Source organism: Perna viridis, chromosome 15, assembly GCF_037379345.1.
Source record: "Perna viridis isolate PV_CMFRI_1.1 ecotype Kerala chromosome 15, ASM3737934v1, whole genome shotgun sequence".
Lineage (NCBI taxonomy): Eukaryota > Metazoa > Mollusca > Bivalvia > Mytilida > Mytilidae > Perna > Perna viridis.
Window position 1 is genome coordinate 10,680,041 of NC_142459.1, and position 25,208 is coordinate 10,705,248.

General features: G+C 32.7%; 1 protein-coding gene across 9 annotated transcripts in view; it reads left to right on the forward strand.

The window, feature by feature from the left end:
• The first annotated feature begins 1,084 nt into the window (after positions 1 to 1,084).
• LOC148596903 (uncharacterized) overlaps positions 1,085 to 25,208 on the forward strand; it is a 33,221-nt gene continuing 9,097 nt past the window's right edge. For 3 of the 9 annotated variants that reach the window (XM_088563949.1, XM_088563957.1, XM_088563958.1), the window contains exons 1-15: positions 1,085 to 1,195; positions 6,032 to 6,282; positions 7,925 to 8,236; positions 10,014 to 10,316; positions 11,663 to 11,719; positions 13,380 to 13,688; positions 14,376 to 14,675; positions 15,290 to 15,358; positions 16,679 to 17,026; positions 18,272 to 18,583; positions 19,537 to 19,839; positions 20,757 to 20,830; positions 21,960 to 22,705; positions 23,089 to 23,117; positions 24,012 to 24,327. In XM_088563949.1, coding sequence (XP_088420075.1) covers positions 6,156 to 6,282; positions 7,925 to 8,236; positions 10,014 to 10,316; positions 11,663 to 11,719; positions 13,380 to 13,688; positions 14,376 to 14,675; positions 15,290 to 15,358; positions 16,679 to 17,026; positions 18,272 to 18,583; positions 19,537 to 19,839; positions 20,757 to 20,830; positions 21,960 to 22,705; positions 23,089 to 23,117; positions 24,012 to 24,327 — 3,605 coding nt within the window. In that variant the 5' untranslated portion in view covers positions 1,085 to 1,195; positions 6,032 to 6,155. Of the gene's footprint in view, positions 1,196 to 4,886; positions 5,431 to 6,031; positions 6,283 to 7,076; positions 7,169 to 7,924; positions 8,237 to 10,013; positions 10,317 to 11,662; positions 11,720 to 13,379; positions 13,689 to 14,375; positions 14,676 to 15,289; positions 15,359 to 16,678; positions 17,027 to 18,271; positions 18,584 to 19,536; positions 19,840 to 20,756; positions 20,832 to 21,959; positions 22,706 to 23,088; positions 23,118 to 24,011; positions 24,328 to 25,208 lie in introns of those variants that run through there. The other 6 variants (XM_088563953.1, XM_088563951.1, XM_088563952.1 and 3 more) reach the window with 6 other exon arrangements.

A 25,208-nucleotide genomic window follows, 5' to 3' on the forward strand; every position in this document is an offset into this window, starting at 1 on the left:
AAGATAAACAATTGTTAATATTCAAGTTATCTCACAAAAACCAAGTGTCTGCGGACGACTACTGTGTTTTTTTGGCGGTCGTATAAAAACCGTTAGGTCGGAAACCACCTAACGTTTAAATATAGATAAACAACTTTTTGCAACTTTTTTGTTAATCAAGACGAAGAAAAAAAAAAAAACAAACTTGTAAAAAACGCTCCGTTTTATCACTCGAAAAACATTCTCTGACAAAAGTTAAGAAACGTCACTTTACGTATGAAAATGTTGATAATATGATCGATGTTGTCTAACTATGCACTTTAAATTACTCTAGCATAAAAAGAAGAAATTGAAAACATAAACTGTTAAAGTTATATATCATAAAATCATCAATAAGCAGTTTGACAAAAAATGAAATTACTCCTAATTTGAGCGAAAAAAAAATCGCATTTCTAATTTTTGTCATGGACAGAAAAAATGATCCCATATTTTCCCTTTTAATTAACCATATTTACTATGTATATTCTAATTCCGGCTACTACTGAAAACAAATCTAGCTCAACATACATAAAATCCAGACACCCCCCAGAAGACAATGTTATGTAGTAATTTACTATATTTACACATGTGCAAAATAATGATAACAAGTATCAAGTTTCCCTTTAGTGTCAACGTTCTGTAAAAATGCGAACACACTATATGTTTATAAACATACTGGTAAAGGTTTTGTGTGAAATGTAGTAAAATATGGATCATTTAAGATAAAATATACCTGTGACTACAAATTATACCATTCTCAACCTACTAACAAAATCAATTTCCTTTGTTATATACAATAATACACAATAAACTATAAAAACGTTAGCTGATTTATATGTTCGACACCAATGTGGATATGAAATACTACTATCCTTCTCGCATCCCATTGACGTTTTAAATATATTTTTCTTGATTAAAATGTCTTTGATACAATATTGAATCATGTTGTCTTGACCTGATACAAATAAGAGCCTATAACTTACAGTATAGCTATTAGTTAAGTGTACTAAGATTTATTGTCGTGAAGTTTACACTAGGTCAAAGAAACTGTATAAAAGGTAAAGGTCGGGTAAACACAACCTGAATTTAAATCTTAATCATAGGCAATTCTGAGAAAAGGCAGTTTTGGTAGCGCCTATTAAAATATAATGTTCTACTACTTAGCTAACGATTCAAGGTAAGACTAAATAATTGACGATTGTTTTGGATTAACATTTTGCTTTTATTTAATAATGATTTCATATTCTATATACAATAGAGTCGTCACATTCTGAGACGTTTGTATAATATTGATTTGTTGTGACATGCATCATTAATATGATCCTCTATCCTACATAATAACAACAAATGAACTGTCCCGTACTTCCATACATCGTGTACTAGGTTATAGCCCTAGATTAACCCTATGACGAGGAATGACCCGGCCAGCGGAAGCTATATTTTTATATAGTCTAGCTGTACGAGTGGTCTAAGGCCCTGGATTTGTGCAGGCGGTGGTACCATAGATGTCACAGCGGTATGAGTTCGAGTCCTGCGGAGGGAACGACCAATAATTTGCATCGCAAATTTGACAATTCTAACATCGTTGGGAATTTTTCAGACCTTTCTATGTTTACATTATCTTCCCTGTATCAATTTGATCCAATGGTGCAGTGTAGCGAATAGAGTCGTCACATTCTGAGACGTTTATACAATGTATGTATATTGAATAAAGAGCCCATTAAACCACTGGTGATAAATAGTTGTTTTGGAGTCGAGTCCAAAGTACACTCCATGGTTTGAGTGAAGTCCCAAGTACAATTTTACATTTTGTTATTAAAGTCTAAGTTAGATGAAATTTGAAATACAAAATACGGCTGTTTTGAAATGTTGTCCATAGACTTGTGTGCCTAAGTCTAAAGTACACTCTAAAAATGATCGAAATCCAAAAGGGGGGTGGGGTTGATACCCTCACAGATCATACAGCTCATACACAAAAAATCTCAAAGCAGAACAAGTCTTGTTAGGTATCACATAATCATGCATTTCAAAATATATGCTGCAGTAAGACTCAGAAATGAATAAGCTTTACAAAAATAAAACATTTATTTAAGTTTAAAAAAATAAGCCGATCTTCCAAGGCTGGCCAATTTTTTGTAAAACAGTAAAACAGTACAACGTGCTATTAATGCATGCAATGTGTAGTATTAATTGTAGTAGATTTTAAGTAGCACTCCAGCTAAGGATCATGCAAAATGTGATTCATGGGTAAAAAACCTACATATTTTTATTTGATATTTTGTTTGAAATGTCATAGTAAACAGAAATTAACATGTGGTTTTTCATATAACCCGTGCTCTTAGGAGATAAATATTGTATAGTATGCACTGTAGATTTCAAAATTAAGGGAGATACCTCTGTAAATGACGCTCAAATACTTTATAATCTATTGGATTTTCAATGTTGATTATCTCCTAAGAGCAGGCAGATTTGAATGAATAGTTACACATTTCATAGTATAGACCCATAAAACAACTTAATTACAAAAAATAAAAATATGTAACCTTTTTGGGGGTGCATCACATTTTTCAGATTTTGCATGATTCTTACAAAGACAGCTACTTAAATAGTATTTATCATTTCATTACATGAGCGCTAGAAACAAAGCATTTCAATAATGATTCAGAAACAAATTTATAAAGAAACTTTTTAATATAAATATGTCCCCATTTTCGACTTTTCGCTATTTTTAATGTTATTTCTTTCAGATTTCTTCTCTGACACAATCAGACCAATTAGAACCAAAATTTATATGAATGTTTGTTAGAGTGTTCTGAATAGAAATAATATTGGGGTTTTGATCTGTCGAAAACATGACAGCCTTACTAAAAATTAAACATAGGAATCAGACAGAAGGTTTTTCGACATATATCTTATAACTGCTAGATTAAAGCAAATTCTGACCAACAGTAAAAGTGTTTCGCATATGATGAGATATATCTGTGGTCAATGTTCATGCAAATCTGTTAAGCTGTGTTGGACTTATTGTCCTTCTTCTATTTTTAATGTTAATTTTTACTATATTTTTTTTCTCCTCAGAAAAATCTGGACAAAAATCAACGGAAATTGATTAGATTGTTCCTTAAGCATGAGAGTAAGAAACTTTTATCCAAGAAAAAAAAAATTGCAAATTTGCAGCCTCGCATCGATGTACCTTAGACGATTGTATATATATACTACCATACATCGTGTGCTAAGTTACACCCCTAGATTAATCCTGCGAGGAGTAATGACCCGGCCAACGAAAGCTATATTTTATATAGCCTAGCTGACCGAGTGGTCTAGGGCGCTGGACTTTGTGCAGGCGGTGTTGCCATAGATGTCACAGCGATTCGCGTTCGAGTCCCGTGGATTGAACTACCAAAAATTTGCATCGCAAATTTGACAATTTTAACATCGTTGGGAATTTTTCAGACCTTTCTATAAGTTTACATTATCTTCCCTGTATCAATTTGATCTGATGGAGCAGTGTAGCGAATTCTGAGACGTTTATATATATATATATATATATGTTGATTCAAGTCTTGCATGCTATATGAATATAACTTGGTTTGACTGCTTCTGTATTTCGATGCAGATCCTCTACTGTCTTACCCGATACCACCAGATGTTGTCCTATCGTAAACGCTATCCAGTGCATGTGCTAATGTTCACGCTTTAGATTTACTAACTAACATACTAGTTGGCAGAATAATTTTAGGGCTTTGGACTTAGTACAGGCGATGTGTTGCCAGGCACCACCGTCTGCACTCCAGCGCCCTAGACCATTCGGCCAACAAGACAATATAAAACATAGCTTTCGCTGGCCGCGTCATTCCTCCTCGTAAGTTTAATCTAGGGTGATAAATCAGCACACGATGTATAGAAGTACAGCATAGCTCATCTAGGTGTTATTATGTAGGATACAGGGTCAAATTAACGATACATGTCACAACAAATCAATACTATACATACGTCTCAGAATGTGACGACTCTATTCACTACATTGCCCCATCGGATAATATTTATTTAGGGAAGATAACGCTATAGCATGTAAGGGTCGAAAAAAAAACGTCGATGTTCGAACTTTCAAGTTTGTAAAGCAAGTATTTGGTTGTCCCATCCAGGGGATCCGAATTCGTACCGATTGTGGCAACACCACCTAAGAAAAACTTATAGATACATGTATATAACAGAGACATTTCACTTGATTTGAACACAAAATCAAAGATATTCAAATAAGATTTTGATGGACTTAAAAGCTAATATTCTTGAATTTGAAACTAAATAAACAAAAACAAAATAAAACTTTTTAAATCATTGTTTTCCTCAAGTTTCTTTTTGTCATAAGCAAGCTATAAATGTGTAGTATTTTTTAAATCCATTTTGGCCTAATGACCTGCTGTCTGGCTCAAATGATATTGGATTTTCACGAATTATTTTCAAATGTTTTATTTTAGATTACTGATGTTAAATTTTTGTTAAAAACAATTTCAAGTTTTGATATTTTTCTTTATACAATTTTTAGAGCTGCTCATTTTAATTCACACGATGTCGTTTTTTGTTTGACGGTATGTTTAGATAAGGCATTACATGATAGTATTAGTGCCTCAGTTACGCCATAATCATGATGCATACTGGGAAAAATTGTCAGCCTTCTGTGTTAATGTTCATCAGTTAACAGCTTCTTCTTTTTATGTTTGACGTATATCAGTGAAACTCTTGTTATTTCATTTCCAATAAAGTTTAGGCAGCTATATTTTCCTAAGCTTGGCATTACTGATGCACATTTGATAGTTAATTCCGGATATACTAGTACCCTGTGGTGTTTGTTTTGCAACCATACCTAGTATCATGTATATTGAAAATTGTAGTAAAAAGAGATTTTGTGTTCATTATTGATAATGTAAACATTTAAGTGATCAGGACTTTTCAGCGGAAAAATTACCAGAATGATGAAACATTTAACTGTTCTAAATAAATAAGCCAGAAGGAATTCCAAAGTATAGGAAGACCTCGAAAATCAAACAACTGGTGGTCTGGTGGTCTCTTTTCTCCTTTTTTATATACCTTCCAAGTCAGAAAAAATGATAACAAATGAATGATACCAAAAGTGGTATCCAAAGGGTCGTTGATCTTTTAAAATATTTCTGTGTTCTATCATTGTTATATTTGCATTTTGTTTTTTCATTGTCATATATTGTTATTTCAAACAACACATGTATCAAACAATTTCAAAGCGGAGGTTTAGTAATGATAGACCACTTGTATACTCCACTTGAATTTATACATGTGTATTATAACGTGAGAAACATTACGGAAATTGTTCAAATTACACACCTGGGGTGTAATATTTATAGACTATGAAGATGAGACTTTATTTATATTAGTTAGGTAAGTAAATAGCGATGCTTTTCTTTTTTTGTATACGATATAAAGGCAAATTTTGGCGAAAATAATTAAAAGACTTGGTATTTTTGTAATGTCGTAGCCCTTCTGCTCACTCTCTCTGAATACCCATGTGTCCTCCTTTTTTTGTGGCGTTCGTAATTGTCGTTTATCTATGTGAACTTTTGGTGTTTTGCGATGGTTCTTCGTATATTGTCCCCTAGATGTTCCCGGCTTGTTTTATCATCGATTAAACTTAATACAATGCTACCTTTATTCTTTAACAATGAGAGAAGTCTCATTTCTAATGCAATTGAATGAAATTAAATTAAAGAAATAATTAAACAAATACACACAAATTAGTAAAATAGAAACCCCCAAAATATATAAACTAAGAGTCACACACACACACACACACACACACACACACACACACACACACACACACACACATTTATAAAAAGAAACAAAAGAATCAAAGATGAAAATTCGAATTCGTTACTAAATATCAAGTGATTGTCATTTTATACTTTTCAAAGCAACCAGTGTGTTGATGCTTATGTAAATATATTCATTATTTATTATTTATTTTCACATTCAACATAAGTACTGGATTACCAGAAAGCCGTGACCGATCACAAAATGACGAAAAACGATGATGCTTAACAGAAGTTAACATCAAATGAGAAAAAAAAAGATTCCTGACAAGACCTTCTGAGTAAGATCTACAAATGCCACTGCACTCTCCAAACAAAAGCAGTCCTTCACTATCGTTTTTTCAAAGTCACAACCTTCTTAATCCAAATAAGATGAGCGATTCTCAGTCAACAAATAGTGTCCTGCACCATCTGGTCTCAGGTAAGACAAGACTTAAGTACCAGTCCATATAAAATTCAGACACTGCCAATGGTAAAGTTATTCATGGTCAAGAAAAAACCCATCAAACAAATGATACTTTTTTTTATTCTACATATGCTATACTTTCACATAACAACAACCTTTTCTGCATTCTGATCTGCACTTTTTAGAAAATCATACATTTGTCTCCCACTAAATCAACCAAATCAAGCCAAATCAAGAATCAAGAACGATAATTTTTGCAAAGTGCAAATTTCATGTACAATCTATATAATTTTTATCTCAAAAGCGCAACAATCAAATGAAAAACTATGACTGTTTATGTGATCAGTTACTGTTTCTGGACAAGAAATTAAAATTATTCGGTGTATTTTTGACATACATGAATCACCTTCTGTCTGATTTATATAAAGACTGCTACATTCAGACAGACTTCCTTTGTTATAAGGAAAGGAAAAACAGCACTATATAGAGATTAATAGACGGGATGTTCTGTATTGCATGCTGTGTTATCCCGACAAATCTATCACAGAACGAGGGTCACTGACCTGATATTGTTCGAGGGTGATACGACATGTAACATGGGATTTGCCATGCAATACTCACTTAATCATACATTTAAAAAAGAGAGTATTACATAATACAAAATGTCTGAGAGACTCGCAACGTTATGATAGATGATTCCTGGTAGGGATGCAATAAAGATTAAGCCATGCAGTAAAGGGGTGTGATAAAGATAAGCCAAGTGACACAGGGTTGTGATAAAGGATATAACGTCACAATATTTGATACAGGTCCAGCCATTACGACTTAACCAGAAATTCAACAGCCCGAGGTCACAGTATCAGCCCCGGCGCTGGAGTAATATTAAGGACGTAGACCTAGGGTAAGGGACATAACTCATGAAATCAGTGATATGTTTGCATCATACAGAATTTTACCTAAGCCTCTCAAGCTTTCATTTGAAACAGAATAAAAAGTTAATTACATGCTTACATAAGATTGATGTAAAATGCTGAATACAAACGTTCCAATGATTTTTAACATTTGTGTCCCTTACCCTAGGTCTACCTCCTTAAATTGAGCGAGGGTTGACAAATCATATGATGATAAATATTACGTAATAGTCTGTTTATCACATACTTGAAGTCAAGTATCTTCAAAAACATAAATGAGGGCGTCTTCCATTGTGTATTTGTTTGTGAACAATTTTAAGTTTTCTTGAAATGAATGGAAAAAGGTGTGATAACGATTTCGAACAACGAGGAAGCGGGATGTAATAAATACCGGAAATTCACATTTATTGGCCCGCTGAGGCTATCCGTTAGGATACCATTTTTGATTTATCGAGGGATACCATTTTGCCTTCATTTGTAATAAGTATATGAAAAATGTACACACTGAAAAGTATAGATTAGCGTGGGTCTACAGAAAATTAAAACAAAAATCAACTTATACTATTTTTCAACAATTATCAGTTCGAAACAAAAATAGTGGAATTATTTTCTCATAAAGAATTATAAACTCAATTTAGTTAAAAACATAAAAGCATCCTGGTTGAAAAAAGACAACTCTGATTGACGAAAACTTGTATATAGATGACACAAAATTGGTCATTGATTTTCATTCATGTACTTTTTAGAGCGAGACAACATCAGAAAGCTTATCGTTGGGAGATGGGGCGATCTTAAAAAAATTGATTATGAAACAATGAAAGATGGCCTCTTTAAAGAAGGTCTTATTTCTTGGGAAGAGTGCGAATCCTTTACCAAAGAATCAGAGAGGATGTGTACAGCACGGAAAAATCGCACGTTGCTTTTGTTTGCAGTAAGAAATATTGATGACTCATCCGATTTTAACAAGTTTTTGAGAGTGTTAACGGAGTATTGTGACAATTTTTGGTGTGCTGAACTTTGCCGAAAACCATCGACTCCAACGTTATGTTTACGAAATCGCAAGTATATCCAAATGAAATCATCGGCTATTATTAATTTTGAAAGCATAATAATGTCTTAACAGGTAATATTAAGTAACCTGGTTAGCGACACTTTACACCGAATATATCTATCAGTGAATATGATATTTCATATAATCTTTTAAAAATTATCTTAGTGCTTATAATTCAATTTATGATAATTTGGATTAAAACTAGGTCATAATAAATAATATAAATTATGTAATAATATAATAACAAAAACATAATGCTCCCTTTGAATCACAAGTAAAATTTTAACATCGTTGGTAATTTTTCAGACCTTTCTATAAGTTTACATTATCTTCCCTGTATCAATTTGATCTGATGGAGCAGTGTAGCGAATTCTGAGACGTTTATATATATATACATATATATATGTTGATTCAAGTCTTGCATGCTATATGAATATAACTTGGTTTGACTGCTTCTGGATTTCGATGCAGATCCTCTACTGTCTTACCCGATACCACCAGATGTTGTCCTATCGTAAACGCTATCCAGTGCATGTGCTAATGTTCATGCTTAAATTTGATAGGTTTACAAGTTTGTCCCGAAGTCAACAATGGGTTTTGAAATTTGTTTTTTAAGACAATTTATAGAAGGAATGTGACATATAATTATTTGCAACAGCCATCATGTTAATTTGATTTATCAACCTAGCTGTCACATCAATTATACCAAGACCATGCACATTCGAATCACTATATTCATTGTATGCGGACGATTAACAATATATAAAAGAAATATTATCTATACAGAAAGACGTATTATAAAAAAAGTTGCTCTTCACTGAAGTAAGGCTTATTTATTTAACTTCGACCAGGTTCGACTTTGAAGTAGTTTATGCTTCATGGGCAGCGAAGCGGTAAAAACAAGCGTAAACAGCCCCAAGATTGTTTTTGCGAGCATAAATTGGTGAAAAACTAAATTCTGTAATATCTTTTCTCTCGAGCTCTGGTGGATATATTGAAGGTAACCATTTGCTAAAATTATCCCTTTGTCAAAGCGTCCTCCAGTTTGGAATAGTTGGAACTGCGGACCACAGACCGATTGACGTTACTGACGCCACAGTAGCAAGTAAGAAAAAATCATACACGTACTAGTATTTTGTCCAGTCGAGGAATGAACAACCAAATTAAATACTGTGATAGTAGTAATCTATTCAGGATCACAATGTTAAGCAACCTTTGTCATTGCATATGAACCCATCGCTTAACGTTTTACATCCTGTCATGTGAAATTGATACACAAATGGGTACACACAACCACTTATTTGGACTGAAATGTGGTGACATTTATGTAGATAAGCTTAAGGAACTAATTGTTCCTTGCAGTATTGATTTATTACCATTTGCACCATAAACATTCTTTTGGTGACAAGTACCTCTCATTGTTTGTTGAATAAGGATATTTCGAATGATCAGATTAAGAATGGTGCATTGGAAAAATGGTTATCTTTAATAGATCCACCAGAGCTCGAGAGAACAGATATTACAGAATTTTTTTATTTTTAATGAAGATGTAAAAGTGAAGAAGGGGTTTGATAATATAATAATTGGTTAAGTTGAAATGAAATAATTAAAAAAAAAAATAAAATAAAATAGAAACAACATGTATGAGTCTTCATGTAGTTAGTCATACAAATTTAATTATGTAAAACGTCAATATTGATGTTATTAATGGCTGTGGAACAGGGTTGGAAAAAATATGAATTATGTGATTTAGGGCTATATAATATTTTAATTTTTTTGCATAGATTCTGCATTCGCACAGCATGTATCCCGAATAAAAGAAAACAGGGAACTACTCGAGAAGGAAATTCTACCAAAATTACATGTAGATGACTTTTTACAGCACTGCATCTTTGATTTAGATCAGTATGAAGAAATATGGCTTATTGCAGACGTGAGACGTAAGATGGCCAAGAAATTTGTAGATGCTGTTATAAAAAGTGCAGATAGAGGTTCCTTCATATTCCTGATGGATATTTTTGAGAAATCCAAACGTCAGGGTTATAAACTATTACTTCTAGTATTACAGAAACAACTAGACACCCCATGTAGGTTTATTTTTAGGAATTCATACTTTATTTTGGTGTTGGATGTTGGCTTGGGAGAGGGGGTGGGGTTGGGGTAGGTAAAATATTTTTAATCAAGCGCATTTTATTCTGACTTTAATATACACTTAAACGTAATGTATTATGTAATAGGAACCATGCATGTCCGAACTTTTAAAATTAAAAATCTATGGACATTCTTAGCTCTATTTCTACCTTATGAAATATAAATCGATTTTCGTCTTTTATGAATAGATTCTCTTCATATGTTTTAGGGTTTTTTTACAGTTTGCTTTATGGTATGGGTTTTGCCCATCATTGAAGACCGTAGGGTGACCTGCTAAAGTTTAGTCTTTAATTTTTGTTTCTTTGTATTTGGTGGATGGCTGTTTCATTTGCAATCATACTACAATTCCTATTTTATATGGTTTTATATGGAGCAGGGTTATGTTGCTACATGATTAAAGTCATAGCTACAAAAGTTTTATGGTCGTCATTATGAACTCGTGGATCGTCACGGTGTATCCATCTGCGCCATGTTCAACGTGTCATAGTTTTCCTATCCTCTTTCGTCTACCATCGACTTGACTTTTTATGAGTAACGCGGTGGATGTTTGTAGAAAAGCAGAGGACGCTTACTATACCGGTGCACCTGGTCCATGCTCCAAGTTTTTAGTGGAGTCCGAGTTGCTCATTTGCTTTTGCTACTTTGAATGTATGATTTTAGCTACTCCATGTTCTTTGTTGTGTATGTGTTTTCAATGTCTGGTCTTTGTCCCTGGATTAAATTTTTGATTACCGCTATAACATTGGTTTCCTTGATTACTCTTTCAATAACACATATTAGCGACTTAAAGGAAATTAAGATAAACAATAACTTAAATTAACTACGTACTGGATATTAACCTTAATTAATATTGACCTCTTAATCAACTTCAAGCAACACATTGTAGGACGTGAAATCATTTTTATCTGTTTAATGGTCAAGGAATTTATGTGTCTTTTAAGAAATTTGATCATATAAATAAATCTGGGGAAGTTACAAATTTTTGTTGCTTGCATGCTTCGTTAAATAAGCTATTAATGACAGTGTTATATTATTTAAATACACAAAGCTTAAAATTTAAGTATATTTCATATTTATATAGGTTAAGTTAAAATAATAGCAAATAATGTAGCAATTTAAAGCTATCATCATAACTAATCGATGTTCGGAAGCTGGGAAAGCTGAACTCTGATTGATTACATCATGTATCTTTATTCTTATAATGTAGTACTAATGTTTGACTTAAGTTTTCATTCTATGTTGGATTTAAATCTTGACTGCATCTTTTCTTTGTACTTTGTAGGTACTAAAAGTAAATTGCCCTCACCGTGCTGTGAGCTCTTCAGATTAAGTACTGAAGGTACGTGTATATTTTACTACTCAAGCTAAATATGATGGCTTCATCAAGCACAATAAAATAATGGTTTTGGTAAAATGTACTTGTGTGGCATTACATAGTTGGAAGATTATCACTAATTACTGAATCGGCTAAGCATTGCACGTAATCCTTAATCAAATACTGTCACACGACTTATATCTGACATAAAACCGACTGTAGATACTCTTCAATGCTTTACAAAACTCAATATGAATTCTTAAGGGTGGGCCCTAAGCTAATCCATATGGGTACCTGATCAACACACCCCATTCTGACGTATATATATATATGTAAGACTAAGATACATACATGTACGTTGCCGCAAACATGTCCCATTTCATATGAGGGCAGATTATATTGTAACGTCAAAGTGGGTCTTTGAATTTACTAAAACACCTTATATCTTGATATGATTCGGTAACCCTCACAAACATGTCCAAATCGGTCACTGAAGCTCAAACATGACCGAAATATGTTACAAATATCTAAACATATTCCTCATTTATGCTTTTGACAAATACAATATATAACAAGAATAGATATGGTGTAGACGTCAAAGAGACAGCAACCCTCGGATGAATATGTCAGGCATGGGTCACCCAAAAATCTTAAATGAACGACGAAAAAACCCTTATACCATAGGGCAGACTGCAGCCGGTTCCAAAACATCATTATTCACAGGTACTGAAAAAGAGTAGCCTCTTTGTTCTCAAGTAACATATAATAGAGAAAAGGTAAAACGGTGCATGGTTTATATAAAATAATTAATTTCCAAAATGCGTTCTCAATGCATAAAGCTACCAAGTAACTAACAAACATGCAAATAATGTTTTGTAAAGCCTATATTTATTATTCGCAAAATAGTAAACAGAAAACAGAAAAAATTACAGGGCTGATATAGGAATTCAAAAAGGTTTGTCTGGGAGTATTCAATTTGGCACTAAATCTTGATTGATTTGAAGGCGCAAGTCTTGGGCGTCAGCCTTGCTAACACCCTAGCATTGGATCATTGGAGTTAGTATTCCCAAGTTTTCCCCCACAAAACTTGCTAATTTAATTCAACGACCTGCAAACGCTTCAAACTTGTTGATACTTGTTGAAGATCATTAGTACAATATACTGGTTCCAGTTTAAAACTAAACTCCACACCGATAATACAATTACGCATAATTTTCCAACCGCGTGGCTTTCTTCATTTTGTGCCAATGTCGGGATCACTAAGCTCTCCCGCCCGTTTGATCAGCGAACGATGATTATTTTGTATCTTAATTATTACAGCACTGAAGTCTACGTCTGTGGGAACAATTATAAAAATAAAAGTGGACAAGTTTGTGAAATTGGACATGTTTGTAGTACCGAATACGTTTTTGACTCCTACATATTTATATATAAACTATAAAATTTGTAGAAAACTAGGCGTGATTCAATCGCAACGTATTTCAAGATAATGAAACATCACATGCTTGCTCATGTGAATTTTCTTGCGCGAGTATAATGCCGACATAAACCGGTCATGTTTTCAATGTCTTAATTGATCTTCTGTGAAATACGATATATTCAAAATAGTAATACGTTTTGCTTAAAGGTATATTCATGAAAAATAGTATATGCTGTGCATATTTTTTATTGTTTTTTTTTGTAGATCGTGACAAAGCTAGAAACAAAATAATTGGCAGATGGAAAACTCTGAAGACACAAATTCATCCTGATATGCTTAGTGAAAGACTCTACAATACAGGGCTCATGTCTTTAGAAGACTTGGATACATACAATACTAAAGCTATTAATATGGCCAGTGGTCAGATGATTGACTTCATTCTAACAGTTGTAGTACGAAACATTGAAAACGATTGTGATTTCACGAAATTTGTAAACGTTTTGAAAGAAGATAACTCTTTTGTTGTGAACGAAATCCAACAAGAATTTTTTGAACCCGAATGGTCGACAAAAAGTAAGTCTAATACATAGTTACAAGTCAAAATTACATGAATAAACTGTGAGTATACAAATCATCTAGCATTTCAGAGTAACTTTCAAAAATTACATGGGTATCATAAATATACCAATTATTCTGGTAACACACCATATACTTCGTCAAAGAAATCCTTGAAGTCATTACAGATATATTGTTAACAATGTTTGAAAGAGAAATCAAGGGAACCAAGGTTATAGTGGTAATCAAAAGAATGTAATCCAGGGACAAAGACCAGACATGGAAAACAGACATCCACAACAAAGAACTTAAAGCAACTAAAATCATACATACAAAGTAACAAAAGTAAATGAGCAACTCGGAATCCACTGTTGAACTGAAATATTACAGATATATTGTTTAAAATGTTTGAACTGACGTATCATGTCACGTGTTATTGGCATTTTAGTGAGCAATAGTAAAATCCATGTATAATAAAAATATTGCATGCAATAGTCATTGCTATATGAGATTTTCTACAGGAATAAATGGGTTCTATGTTTAATGATAGTTCCAGAAATTCCGCTTTAGTAATCTAAAAACTTCTGCCTGGCTTATAGCAACAGCAATTTGTATTTTGTTTAATAATAACAACATTGCAATAATTTCAGAATTAACATTAAAGCTCGTAAAACACATAAATTCCCTTTTTATCGTTATACTAAGGCATTGATTCTGAACAGTGTAAACAGCAAATAACTACGGTACGCTCTGTATTGGAGAAAGAATTGATGCCTAAAAAACATATAGATGACTTCCTAGAAAACATCATATTTGATTTGGACCAATATGAAGATCTGTTGAATTCTCCACAAACGAGGAAAGAGATGTCAGAAATGTTCGTCCAAGCTGTTCTAGAAACGATTAGTAATGGTTCATATCAATACCTAATACATACTCTGAATTCATCCGATGCGAGGGGATATAAACGCATTCTAGAAGCTCTTCAACGAACACCAGTTACAGGTTTGTAAAATTAATTTATAAGTTTCCAAATAAAAAAAGTATTACATGTCCTTTAAAGTATTTTTTGTTAGATGATATTACTGGAAAGGGAATCAAGGAAATTCGAATGAATACACGAATCCTATACAGTGATCAGTGCCTTTCAAGTGACAGAGATTTAAATAATCTTCTTGAAAGAGAACCTTTGGTTGGCGGAGGATTCTTTAAAATCATTCAAACGTTTGTATTCAGCATTTTACACCCATCTTATGTAAGCATCGAATTCACATGAATTCATTTTATTCACCTTCAAACAAAAGCTTTAGAGGTTTTGGTGAAATTGAATATAATACAAACATAAAAAAGAACATAATCCAAAATTGTGAAAACATACAAAACATCAAATGGCGAAAAAATTTAGAACATTCATTTGGCGGGTAACGGAAAGTTAAAAAATTGAAATACGAGCAAAAGACAACAAATAACAAACAAACACAAAAACACCCCCCCAACAAAATACAAAAACAGAAAGTGACAAATAGCATTGATCATAATTCACAAATTTTTTTTATGTACCAACTTTGTCTTCAAATTTCAAATAATAATTGATTCTCGTCTGCGTTATTATTCTTCAGGGCATGTTAGAAGTCAAACTACTGTTGTTAATATGGAGGATAGGTTTTATATATCTTGTGACACTGATGGTATGTTTTTTCTCTAAATATTTTCGTATGGTTCTAAATGCAATGGCCATATATGATTGCATCGAAAGTATTAGCAAACTGACACGTATGACACAAACTCGAATGAGTATTGTCCCACAATTGACACATCCGGATGTTTAATTTTCTCCGGCATAAGATAAGCTATAATCTTAGTACTATTTAAGAACCGCCCCAATGGTCACGGAGTAGCGTGGATTGTATCGATCTTCGTCTGAGACACATAAAAGAATTTAAAGAATATTCAAAGGAATCAAGGTTATAGCGGTAATCAAAATAGCGTAATCCAGGGACAAAGACCAGACGTGGAAAACAGACATACACAACAAAGAACATGAAGTAACTAAAATCATATTTACAAACTAACACAAGCAAATGAGCAACTAGGACTCCACTAAATACCCGCCGAGGTGCTCATGAAGTCAAGTTCGGGGTAGACAAATGAGGAATGAAAACTATGTCACGTTGAATAAATTAGTTTTCATGGCGCAGATGGATACACCAAAACAATCCACGAGTTCATGATGACGACCATAAAACGTCTGTAGCTATGACTTCGATTTTGTAGCTACATAACCGTCTTCCAGAAGCCAGTTTGCTAGCTTAAACTGAACTGAACCGATACTCGCTGCTTCGCCGCCAAATAGCGGAATTTAGCGAATAGATCGACGATCCAAGTTAGAATAAAGTATGGGGTGCTGTCATAGTTTTCCTTTCCTCTTTCGTCTACCCTGGACTTGACTTTTTATGAGCAACTCGGCGTGTGTTTCTAGAAAAGCACAGAACGCTTACCCTACCTGTGCACCTGGTCCATGATCCCAGTTTTTAGTGGAGTCCGAATTGCTCATTCGCTTTTGTTACTTTGTATGTATGATTTTAGTTACTCTATGTTCTTTGTTGCGTTTGCCTCTTTTCCATGTCTGGTCTTTGTCCCTGGATTACATTCTGTTGATTACCGCTATAATCTTGGCTCCCTTGATTACTCTTTCTAGTACAACAAAGTGTGTTGGAATATTATATGGCAGAATACCCGCCATGGGAAGTTAAACGACAATTAATCAATCAATATAACTTTAGCCGTTTTTAAGCTTATTAACTTTGATCTTTATACAAATGAAAGAGTACTTAAAGTCGTAATACAATTTTACAAAACAAACAAACAAACAAAGAAACAAAGGAAGAATGTAAAAGAAAAAAAATAAAATAAAAAAAATAAAATAAAAAAAGAAACTTGAACAAAAAACAACGCAAACATCATTTCATTAAAAACAGATTTTTCAATGGCCAAGTTCTTTTTGTCAGAAGGAAAACATGGTTTAAAAGTTCCGTTAATAATGACTATAAAATTTCCTCCTGAAATTGGGGACAACAAGAGAATTGTAGATTCCATCAAAGAGGAAGTATTTTCACAGTTGATGAAAGACGGATTTAAAATAACTGGATATAAGGATGGTTCCATAATTATTTTCATTGAACCACTAACTAGTGCTTGTACAAGAAATTTTAAACAGAGCATTACCAAGGGCCACTTGGTCACAGCATTGAAACAAGCTTTCGAAAAAGATGAAGTGAAATATCGTCTACTTTGTGGAGAATTTTCAATTGACATCACTCTTACGGAACATAAACTTACTGTAAAAGAAATATCAAGTAGGTTTTACAAAGAATTATAAACGTCTTTATGTAACTATAAGTATCATGTTTCACAAATGTTTGTCTCGATTAGGCGATTTAGGTACTAAATTTAGTACTCAGTCTTGTATGAACCCGAATTGTATCATATTTTATTTGTCATATTTACCATTACAAATTTTAAATATATTTAAACACTGATGCTTCATTCCTTTTACTGCACGTGGTAGAACCTTTAAGTTTTGGTTATGAGTACTTCTTGATTACAACTATGATCTTTCTACATATTTGATTATAAATCTGCTGATAAGAGATTATTCCTTAAAAAAAACGTGTACAGCAATATACACATATACATAATTGGTATTTTTTTTTTGGTATTAAATAATGCTATTGTCTAAATAAACACAAGAGGAAAATAACGAGAGGTTTGACATAGCGTGAATATTCCTGAAACTTATCTACAGCAGACTTTTTTTAAAAGTATTTTCATGTTGGGAACGATGCCACATTCCTCGCACGTTAAAGAACCCTGCTGTGGTATTCGATAGGAGTAGGAACCTTTCCGCTCCACCACAAGGGGCTAAATTGCCCGACCTTACCCATCCCCCCTTTTTCTAGTGGCATTCAAAATTTGTCCTTTTATCCTTGTGTCTATCCCATTTTTTATTTCATCATTATTTCATGTTCATAGTCTGAATATAGCTGAAATATTGCTGCTCGGACGTTAAACCTCAACTATCAATCAATCAATCATATCGATTTAAATTGTCGAAACCAAACAATTCAAAAATCCTACAGAGTATTAGTATAGGCAATATTCACTGTAATTGAATCGTCATTAAGATGTAGTACATACTCTAAACTGCAAAGAATATTAAGTGTCAGTCTCTGTAAGCATCAGGCAGTAAGTGAAACATGGTGTGAATAAAAAATATTTTGATAGTGTAATTTGACTATTTGAACCATCAGAATAATAGAAAACAGACAAGATTTTTCATATCATGAGGCAATTTCATTGCAATACATTGAAAATGAACATTATAACGGCAGATAACTTTGTCAAAAACCTAATTTTCTAAGGTTCTTTTGACAAATATCTGAGCAAATGCATAGATCAAATAATGGTCTTTTAAAAAAAAGAGAAAACACCCTTGAATAAAATTATACTATCAGATCGGTATTGTTCTGACATGCATGTTTTTGATTTTCTCCATTTTGCCTGACACTTACACTTTATGAAAACAACATTTAATTTTACAGGTGATTTTGCAACTTCGTCCTATTGTTTGCTAGAATCTTCTAAAGAATATACCAATATCTTAATTGCAAGCAGGCAATTTTTGGTTGAGGAAATAGAACCGCTGCTTCTTGTGGAGTCGTTTCCTGCCAATTTTACGGCATTTGTAAACATCAACTTTCGAGACATCAAAGACAGACGAAAAAGGACAGAAACATTTCTACAGATTATTGAAGCGGAACAATCATTTGATATACTAGTTGATGTAATTGAAAAGAGGAAAATGCATTATGTATCACGGATGATAAATTTATGGGAAAGGAGTAGAGCTATAGGTATATTTTTGCATCATTTATATGTGATTGTTTCTTTTGTATTTTATAGTTATTTAATTAATAATTTCATTTACTGTATAGATGATTCGATACGATTTTCTTATTTGGTATATAATCGACTTTACAAATGATGTTTTATGATGTAAATCATTATGAATTGGAAAATACTTCTTCTTGTTATTTGTATAGGCCTCGACAACAATTAAGTGGACTATTCTAATTGAACACAATGTATCTCTTATTTTCTTTGTATTACTAAAAATAAAATAGAATTTAAATAAAGGAATATTTCAAATGTAATAAAAACAATAGAATGTTTGATGTTTAATATCAAATATGCTACTGTCAATGTTTTTACACACCGATATAACACAAAAAATGCTTTTACACGCCGATATAACACAAAAAATGTATCATTAAATTTCTTTATGGATGGTAGTTTTTAACCAAAGAGATTTAGTTTTAATAGTAATTTCAGAACCCATAAAACATTCTGTAATATAGGAAAAATCTATTGACAAAAAGCCTGTACATCTGGAATTTACACTGTATGTGATATGTCTGGGGTTTTAATATAAATATTGAAATGTCATATGACCATAATCATACGAAGTTTGCCAATTAATAACTACACAGGCAAATATTTTTCATGTGAAATTTGTGTTAATAGAGCTTCACATGAAATTCGCGTAAACTCTACATGAAATTACCCTAATTTTCACGTTAAATTCACTCAACACGAATTGCATGTGAAGACTCGATTCACGCGAATTTAATGTGAACTGTGTCACAAAGTTTATTTGCTCAGTCCGGTGGAAAGTCTTGTAAAATAATTTCGCCTGTGTAGTGTACATGTGAATGTAAATGTTTTATTTAAAAAAAAAAGCCGTAACGCTCTGAACACATGAAGTCATATTCACAATATACATATAATGTGTAATTAAATTTATTAGATATAAACACACTTCGGCAGAATCTACTGAGAGTAGTTGACATTATAACAGAGGAGATGAATCTTGATAGTATAGCGGACGTGTTTAGAGATCGTAACATGATAGATGAACATAAGTTTTGTAAACTGATTGACGGATGTCAAAATGGTAATCTAGAATGTCTCGAATTCCTTATAGACATTTTCAAAGGAAAGACCGAACACGTCTTAACATTGATTGATGCCTTGTTATTAAATCACCTTGATACTATCGTGTCTGGTGTTCTAGAGCCATCTAACCGGGATGACGAAAGGAGTAATGAAGGTAATATATAATAAAGTATAATTTAATAATTAATAAATCATCCATTCATGTACAATAAAGGGGGGAGTTTGAGCGTTTGTAAAAGGAAGGACAATGATGAAAAAATATTGTTTTCAGTGAATTTGAATTAAATACCTAAGTAAATACACATGTAACACATACAACAAGTGAACTGAACTTTGTAGAAAGATAATCCTTCCAACATTTATACAATGGAAAACGCTCACTCTTTCGGTGATCGTCTTTGACATTGTTCACTTGCACAAAGTGCGTTAAATGCACGTTCTTCTAAATGATGAAAAAATAGTAGAAACAAATTACAATAATGGTATGAATTAGTTTTTATTATTTTTTTTAAACCCTGTTATATTAGTAATTCTCTTATGAGCGATTTGTATTAACATGCAGTTTCGTGCTGAAATTAAGAGAAACAATTTCAACCTACATCAAAGATCTATTCGATCAGTAATTATTTTTGAAAGAGTAATCAAGGGAACCAAGGTTATAGCGGTAATCAAAAGAATGTAATCCAGGGACAAAGACCAAAGACCAAAGACATGGAAAACAGACATACACAACAAAGAACATAAAGTAACTAAAATCATACATACAAAGTAACAAAAGTAAATGAGCAACTCGGACTCCAATAAAAACTGGGAGCATGGACCAGGTGCACCGGTAGGGTAAGCGTCCTCTGCTTTTCTAGAAACACCCGCCGAGTTGCTCATAAAAAGTCAAGTCAAACGAGGAAAGGAAAACTATGACCCGTTGAATAAATCAGTTTGAAATATACATAATGCATTTCAGGATGCCACGTGTACGATGCATGGTGTATACATGGTAAAATGCCCATGTTAAACGTTTCAAAACTTGTACAATATTGCATATACTTCAGTTTCATTAGAATTATTTTTTAGATAGTATGGAGTGCGACGCCACCTTGCCTGATGGAGTCTTGTTCAAAGGGAAAATAAATGTCATTGTTAAAGATGGTAAGCATGTTGATTGTAAACTTATTGTTCGTGATAATTGTTCTCATGTTGTTATCATATTATCGTAATTAGCCTAATTTTTTTATGTTAGTTTTGGGCACTGATTATACGATGGAGGGCTTTCTATGATGTTTGAATTTCATTTGAATAATGATTCTTAAGTAATTGTTACTTTAAGTGAAACAAAACACATAGTTATTATATGAAAAATGATTAATATTTACATGAAAACACAGTACCAAATCAGGTTATACATTATATTAAGAGTTGATATCAGGGAAGCAACCTTTCAGAAAATAAATATTACGAATAAAATTAAGGTGAAGACAACATTTAAACGTATGAACGATATAAGCATAACGTAACTACAAAATGTATTACACAGTCATATGTGCCACACATGATAATCATGTGGTCCTCGATTCATATGATAATCATATGGTAATCATATGAAAATCATATGATATCTAACATATGATAGTCATACAATTATCATATTATTCTCATGTGTTAATGTTGGTTTGAAAACATATGACAATCATATGTTTGTGAAAAAACATATGATTATCATATGAAATCATGCGATTATCATATGTAGAACGAATCATATAATTACCATATGGTGCTCAATTTACATGACAGTCATATGATGCAAACAATATGATTCTTATCTGTGGCAAATTTATCTGTGTATTACTTTTTCATTATTGCGGTTGTTTTTAACATTATTGTTTCAGTTTAAATATATATCTAAGATTATGAATTTAGTAGATGCTTTTGAAACTTGGTTCAAAACAGTAATGAAGGATATAGCGGTAATCAAAATGAAAACAACGAACAACATGAAGTAAATGAAATCGGACTTACTAAGTAACAAAAGCAAATGAGCAACTCGGACTCCACTCAAAACTTGGAGCATGGACCAGATGCACCGGTAGGGTAAACGTCCTCAGCTTTTCTAGAAAAACCAGCCGAGTTGCTAAAAAAAATCAAGTCCTTGATAAACAAACAAGGAAAAGAAACTATGATACGTTGAATAAAACAATGACACTTTCTATTAATAGAGCAGATATGTCTATTAAGAAGAAAGATCGACACATTCTGTAGATTTATCTTTTTTCTTTTATCGGTGAAAATGAAGAACTTAAGGGTTTGGCATTTAGCCAGTCAGAAGATATTATTTGCATCAAAAGCACCAAAAGGGAAGAACACCAACTTGACGGAGAAGCGATAAAATCAGATTTAGATTTGATAGTTTCGTCAGATGACACAATAAATTGTTCGGAGAATGTTTCATCTTCTTCAGATGAAAGTTTGCGAAAAAACGAGACCGGTGCAAATTATCTGACAAATGCTTTAGATGTGGGTACACAACAGTCTCACGATCTTCAAAATGTCGTCGGAGTTCCATTTGAAGGAGATATAAATGAAGACCAAAACTATTTAGACAGGACCTCTACAGTTGTCCCTTGCCCTCAACCACTGGACAATATTTCGATATCATTAGATCCTAATGATCCCTTGACTGTTGTACATGATCAAAGCGAGAAGAAACAAGACACCACGGATATTCAGAATCCGAAGCACAAGACAGATACAGGAAGTTGTATGACTGCAACTGGAACAACCAGATTGGATGACGACCAAGTGTTCCATGAAACAACGACTGATGGCCGTATAGAGGATGAACATGAATTTCCGGACATTGTTATGCCTTCCTGGAAATGCAAACCTCTTCAAGGTCAACGAATTTCCCTTCCAAGTATAACTATTAATAAATTGGATGGTACCAAGAGGATTGTTGCCGCAAAAGAGGTCCTCGTCAGAACAAAGTCATTTAACATATCTGACATTGATGATTGTATCACATATGAGTAAGTCTTACATTGAATAGTTTCTCTGACTTGACTACAGCACCGTTCCAAAATTTTGTCGAATTTTTTATTTCCCCCCATAGAACCAATACGAAATAAATACTGTTTTCAAAAAGAAACTTGCTGTCATTGCGATTTTAAAGAACCTTTCATCTTATTTTAAGGAAATATCTTAAGAATGAAGTAATCAAGATTTTAAGTTTAATTGCCAACTTCTAAAAACCGGTGTTTAAAATAAAAGAAAAAAATATGGAATCATAATTTACGTATAAAAACCAAATGAATTTTTGACATTATTTTTTTATCATAAATTATTTTAAAAATGTAATTTGAATGATGTTCATTATAAAATTAACATTTGCATGTTTTTTATCGGTTCCTAGGGAAAAGGACATGTGTGTTGAAGAAGGATGTGAGTTATTTTTTTACATTCAATTCATTATTATATACATCAGAATTTGGATAAATAAATGTACGAAAAAGTTATATTCCTATCTCTAGAATGAACATGGTTTTGAATTAATAGATTGTGACAAAACAATATTGATATTGCATAATGTTGAGAGAAATATGTGCTTTTTGAAACGGTATTATGTGTGCAATTCGTTCAATCATTACATGAAAGTGTTTCAGATATAAGAAAATTAAGCAAAATTGTAAAACCTCTTTTTTTCAAATAACTACAACCACAAGAAATCTTTAACATTTTCGTTATAACGACTTCATGTTTAAAACAAAAACATACTAAAACGACTTTTCAAAAATAAAAGGACTGGAAATGGATGAGTATGACATACCACCCTTTGGGCATGTTTTCACATATGACAGCGTACTCCCTACTGAATCACGCTCATTAATTTTACCCTATCCAAATTGAATCTGTCATTTTGTCTCTACCTTATTGAAGCAATCATAATGGCAAATCCGTCATCCATATCTCGATTTTGATGGCGAAATTAAGCTTTCTATCGTGGATCTAACGTTTGTACATGGCATGAGTACTTAAGGAGGTAGACCTAGTGTAAGGGACATAACTCTTTAAATCAGTTATATTTTTGTATCATATTCATTTTTACCAATACCTTCCAATCTTTCACTTGAAACAGAATAAAATCAACGCAAGTTACTGCTTACATGAGATTGATCTAAAGAGCTTGAATACAAACGTTACAATGATATGCAAAAGTTGTGTCCCTTACCTTAGGCCTACGTCCTTAACTCACAGGTTTATTAACTTATCAACATATGACAATATATATAAGGTCAGATGTAACATTCCATGTTTTACCATTATTAAAAATTGAAGCGCATGAAAGGACTCTTAATGAAGATACAAAAAAGATCCTAACGACATCTGAACCAAGAGACAAACAGCCATTTAGCAAGTCAGTTTTGGCACCTGGTTTCAGCGCAAATGAGGAGCTCTCAGACAGAAAATCAAGATATGATGAAACAGAAGCATTGTCCTTTCCAATTAAACAGAAAACAGCGATAAAAGTACCAAAAATAACAATTAAGGCCTTAGATGGAACAGTCCGATCTTTAGAGGACATGCTAGTTGATGATTCTGTTGAAGGCATGGACGAAGAAGAAATCATATATTTAAGAGAAGTAAGAAAAAAGTAAGTAAACAAACAATTGTCATTATAAAAGATATACTCGGCCCTGATTTTCTGCAGCTCTTATCGTATTAGTATGGAAAGAAAAAACTAAAGGAGCAATTTTTAACATCAGTAACTATCACATCAAATTGTAAAAAAATGATTATTTCATAAAAAAAACTAAAAAAAACAAAAACTAAAACTAAAACAAAGACATTAACAATAATATATATATATATATATATAGAAAAAATAAAAAAAAATTATTCAATTTATTAAATAGTGTATATGGCATTTAAAATGAGCCTACTGATTGGTTGGTTGGTTCTCTTTGAGGAACATAATTTTCACTTTAGGAACTATGTAGGTACTTAGACCTCAATATATCAAATGGTTCGTAGTCCGCGATTTATATAGGCTGCATAATGTTATGATTACGAATCCAATCTAAACAAGGACTGGCTTCGACTAGAAGTGAAATCATGTTATTTTTTTTCTAATATAACTACATAACAAACCATGTGACAATTAACACTTGTTCATAGACCGCCTTTATGTTGGGTAAACTGCCTTTAATGTGGATATATCGCATAGCTTGGTGCAAACATTGAAAAACATTTTTTTAATCAACAAATTAGTCTTTAAATTGTAATGCAAAACATTGAACAAGGGAGTTATAAAGGGAACCAACATTCGAGGAGAAATCAAAAGAGTTTATTCCAACGATAAAGAACAGAAAGGGAAAAAGGACACACACAACAAAGTACATGAAACAACCGAAATATGGCGAACAAAAACACAAACGCAAATGAGCAACACTATTCCACCAACACTGGGAGCATGGACCGGTAGGATAAGCGTCCTCTGCCCGTCGAATTGCTATCAAAATGACAAGACTTTGT